The sequence below is a fragment of the Propithecus coquereli genome, unplaced genomic scaffold (genome assembly GCF_000956105.1).
Source record: "Propithecus coquereli isolate 6110/MARCELLA unplaced genomic scaffold, Pcoq_1.0 Scaffold700, whole genome shotgun sequence".
NCBI lineage: Eukaryota > Metazoa > Chordata > Mammalia > Primates > Indriidae > Propithecus > Propithecus coquereli.
The window spans coordinates 148,921-153,506 of record NW_012153064.1 but is presented as its reverse complement, the minus strand read 5'-3'; the positions used below and the strand labels follow the sequence as shown (position 1 = coordinate 153,506).

Below are 4,586 nucleotides of genomic sequence, written 5' to 3'. Positions count from 1 at the left end.
ATGGAGTAATGAGGGGAACGCGAAATCTCAAACTAGAGGTCATCTTAGTTTTTACTATAAGAGCCAGGAAATTTACTATCACTCGGTGGTGTAAAGGCCAGGCATTAGGACAAATGAACAATGAGGTGGGAACCTGGCCAGGTGAGGTTACTCCTCCCAATGAAGTGACACAGACCATCTTTCCCTGTGTGCTAGTGGTTATTCCGGACATCCTTACTTCCGCCTAGCACAAGAAGAACAGCATGCCACTGCGAAATAATAAACCACTGAGGTTTGAAGGTGTGACCAGGAGGTTTGAAGGTGTGACCAGAGGTTTGAAGCTGTGACTGGGGAGGTTTGAAGGTGCGACTAGAAGTCGTGTGCTAAGCTTCTAGCTAACACAATTGTCAGAAAGAAATGGGGTAAAATGTGTGATTTCCCAAATAGAAGAGGCTTTTGCAGCAAAGCAACCAGAAAAAAAATACGTGAATACTTTGTATATATTCATGTTTGTGTGTGTGTATGTATGTTCTGCACAAAAGTGAATTTGGAAGACAAAAGTACAAGAACATTCAAAACTCTTCGAATTTATCTTTCCCTTTTATTAACAGTGGTTGTGATAGGTGTGGTAAAGTGTGGTACTTCCAATCTTGTGCTGCTTCCAGTCTTGTTCAAAGGGCCATGTTAGGAGTTTTAATCAATCCTGTCCGAAGTTACAGTTATCTTCTGGTGCTGATTGTTTCTTCGAAGAAGAAATTTGCCTTTTCCAGAGATTCATAGCTTGGTAATAAAAGGAAAATAGAGCTTAGAGAGAGTAACTACACAATTCGGTTTCCCAATCATTAGTCGCATTCTACCTCTTTTCAAAACTATGAAAAATCTAGATTTTATAGTCAATTCCTCTTAACTTTATCTACTTTGTTCATCAACTGCACTTGTAGGCATCATATCTCTTGTATGTGTTACAGTTACAGTAACGAATAAGACAGATGTACTCACTCTTACGGACTTTATGTTACGATAGAAGAGACAGACAATACGTGAGAAGTGTAAGTGTGTTCTGCACTTGTCTAGCTTCCATCCCGAGAACACGCAGCGGCTGTAAGGACGTAAATCAAAATAGAAAAAAGCCTCAACATCACCACTATCTCCATGGGGCAGTAAGATCGGAGGCTACCGAATGGTCTTCCTAGAGCAGGGGTGGAATGCTGCCGTGTTTCCCAGCTCCCGAATTGTGTTAGTGTACCATCCCCATCCCATTCTTGCAAACACCTGCACTCTAGCCTCACATGGTGGGATAGAGGACACAGCTCAGTGTGTCAGGACTTCTGGATTGCTGTCCGGTGCTTCAGAACCTTAGGAGAGGAGAAACAACAACAACAAAAAAAGTGGACTTATTTTCAAGTCTAAGAAACTCTGTATGTAGTGCTAATTTCATTTAATTTTTCCAAGTCTGTGAAGTAGGTGATACTCCTATTGAACACGTGAAGAAACTAAGGCTTGAAGATTTTGAGTGACTTGTTCAAATTTTTACATATAGGAAGAATTTGAATCTCGGACTTCAAATAATAATATTTAACATTTAAGGGGAGCCTACTATACATATAGATACATATTTATGTATATGACAGGTTCTGGTTGGGCACTTTGTATACCTCATTTCATTTAATCCACACTGTATCACCATTTTACTGTGGTGAATCTGAGACTTACAGAAGCAAGATGACTTGCCTGAAGTCACGCACAGGACCTAGGGGCTTTCCTTTCAAGCCAGATGTGCCTGGTTGCAGAATTCATGCTTTGTGGCAAGAGCTTTGTTGAAAGCCCAGGCCCTTCTGAATTCCCAGTCCATCCATGCTCTGTATCTTCAGGCTTGATTTTAAACATGGGTCAAGAATTAACAATAGTTTCCTTAGGCAAGTCAGTGAATCTCTTCACATTAGTTTCTTCATTTGTGAAGTGCAGACAGTGGTGAATAGCTGCCAGTGCTGGGGGGCTGCTATATGGTTTTATACCCAGGAGGTTCTCCAATAAATGATAGTGTCTCTCTCTGCCTGCCACCTTTTCGTTCAACAACCACCATCAGTGCCCCCCCACCACCACTCCTGTCTCCTCTCAGCAGGACTATCTTCCTTTATTTATTATTTTGGTATTGGGCTAGAGGGCTAGGGCTTTGGGATTGACAAAGCCAGTCCTCAGGATTAGGAGAGAGAGAAAAGAAAATGCCCAGCAGCAAGTGTCAAGTATTCCTGAAGCGTCCAGACTCCACCCATGGAACTTTTCGTACATTACTGAGTTAAATTAATCTCTGGGAGGTATTTCAGCTGGCAGCCTGCATATGATGACAAGTGGCAGACCTCAGTGGTGATTCAGAGGTTAAGGATTGTGTCAGGAGGCAGAAGTGGGCTAGATGATGCCCAAACAACAGGAAGCATAACCTAGACCGGGTCTTGGTGGTCAGAACGTGCCGTTGGAGGAAAAGCGGGAGGCATGAGCAAATTGAAGAAGAGGGAGGCCTTCTGTAGAATGATGGTTTAGCGTGGCTACAGGTGGGTATGGGAAGGAAAAAATAAGCAAGGGATTTGGTGAAACAGGTGGAGTTTGTCTCTGTGAGAGCAATTTCCCCTTGTGTTCTCTCCCTCTCTCACCATCCCACCCTCTCTGCCCTTTGATCCCATAATTTCATGTTTAAAAAGTTTTCCAAAGAAAATATTCAGAAGCACAGACCAAATATTTTTTACTGTAGCAAAAAATTGGAAACAATCTAAATGTCCAACATTAGGGAATTGCCAAAATAAATTATGGTACACCCATGTGATAATAACTCTTTAAAATGAGAAATTTACTTATCGTTTGTTAGAAAGTAATAGATTAAAAACACTGTATATAGAATGATACCAATTTTGATAGCAGACATAATGTACTGATAAAAAAACTAGAAGAATGTATACACCACAATTTTTATGGTAGAATTATGGATGTTTTAAAATAATTTCTAAAATACACTTACCTGTAATGAACATAAATAGGAATAATTTCTTTCCAAATAGTAAAATATAAGGGAACATTTCTAACAGGCTATTATTTAAGGTAAAAGCTAAAGAATTTAGTCATGACCCTTCTTGTATAGACAGATATGTTTATGCATAGACGTTTTAGTTATCTCTTCTTACTAGCAGTTTCTCTTAAGTATGTTAGTTTTTTGTAAAAGATATTAGTCGATTCTGAATGTTATTTTGCAAAGAGTACTAAGTGGTTGGTGAGTTGAAATGAAGGAAGATATAGCTCATGACTGTCTTTCTGTTACCGGCAACATCAGGTTTCATCACACAATTTCCTTTTATCACTTTGGTCAAGAGGAGGGACGGAAAATTTTGAGCTGGAGTATGATTCAGAGACAAATCATTTCTGCTTTTCATTTTACAGCCCCTGAGGGATCCAGGACTGGAAAGGCCAACGTCTCCCTCATGTTGGGGTCAGTATTCTCCATCTGCATCACTCCGTGGCACCGGTACAGGTCATCATCTGCTTTTATTCTCTCAGATCTTTGTGCCTGATTATGTTATTAGTCCTACTTATTCTGGGAATGAGGCATTTAACTACAAATGCCTTGGCGTGGGAGTGGGATTGATAGGCAATCATTCTCTGCTGATTGAGTTAGAGCTGCTTTAACTCTGAAGGATGTGAAAATTGAAGCTCAGCATTCACAGAAAGTTATTTTCTCTTTCTCAATATGCTATGATTTTTGCTTTGTGTTATTCAAATAAGAAAGAGAGAGAGGGTTAATTACTTTTTACTTGGGTCTAATGATTTACATAATATCCATTTTGAAGGGTTCTATAATAGAAAAGACTTTTTTTCTTAGGAAATTAGTGAAAATGTGAATAAGTTTAGAAAATTTTGTAAATTAAAAAAATGTAGAAAAAATATAGTTACGTGTGCAATTTGTTTTCCATATTTGTTGTGCGTTGAATATCATCTTTTCACACTGATTTATGTAGGAAGAAAGGTAAATTTTAAATATTTACTATTTAGTAATTTTTTCTATGTTGGCATCTCTTAATAGATGGCATCCATTATGGACGTTAACTAATGATTACCTATTCTCAAATTTTATTTTCACATAGGCTTCTTTGACAACATCATGCACTGGAATATTATTTCTAAAATTCTGATGTACATGGAATCATTTGGGATTAAAAATACAGGTATCTGGACTCTAACCTAAGAGATTTTTTTATTCAGTACATCTTGTACAGGGCATTGGAATCTGGGTTGTTAACCAATCTGCAATGTTAACCCTCAAATAATTCTTAAGCAGATGGTGTATGGGATGCTCTTTGGGAAACACTGTAGTAGAGTCACATATAATTGAAAATAATGCAAAAACTTTTAAATATTTATATGCGTGTTGGAACATGTATAAGGCATTTTAAAGCCAAGATAATTATTTTTTTAGAATGTAGGATCTTTGTTTTCTGAATTGATAGCTTAAAAGTGTTTCAATGATTTGAGGTAGTACCAATTTTGCCTAACATTTGTATATGTACGTTAAACATTTTAAGCAAAATTGGCTGTGTGAATATGACAATAATCTATTGGTAGAT

General features: G+C 38.1%; 1 protein-coding gene across 1 annotated transcript in view; it reads left to right on the top strand.

Annotated features, from left to right (window-relative positions):
• LOC105823954 (killer cell lectin-like receptor 5) overlaps positions 1-4,586 on the top strand; it is a 14,881-nt gene continuing 10,295 nt past the window's right edge. Inside the window, 2 exon segments of the mRNA XM_012661253.1 lie at positions 1-5; positions 97-125. Of these exon segments, the coding sequence (XP_012516707.1) occupies positions 1-5; positions 97-125 (34 nt within the window).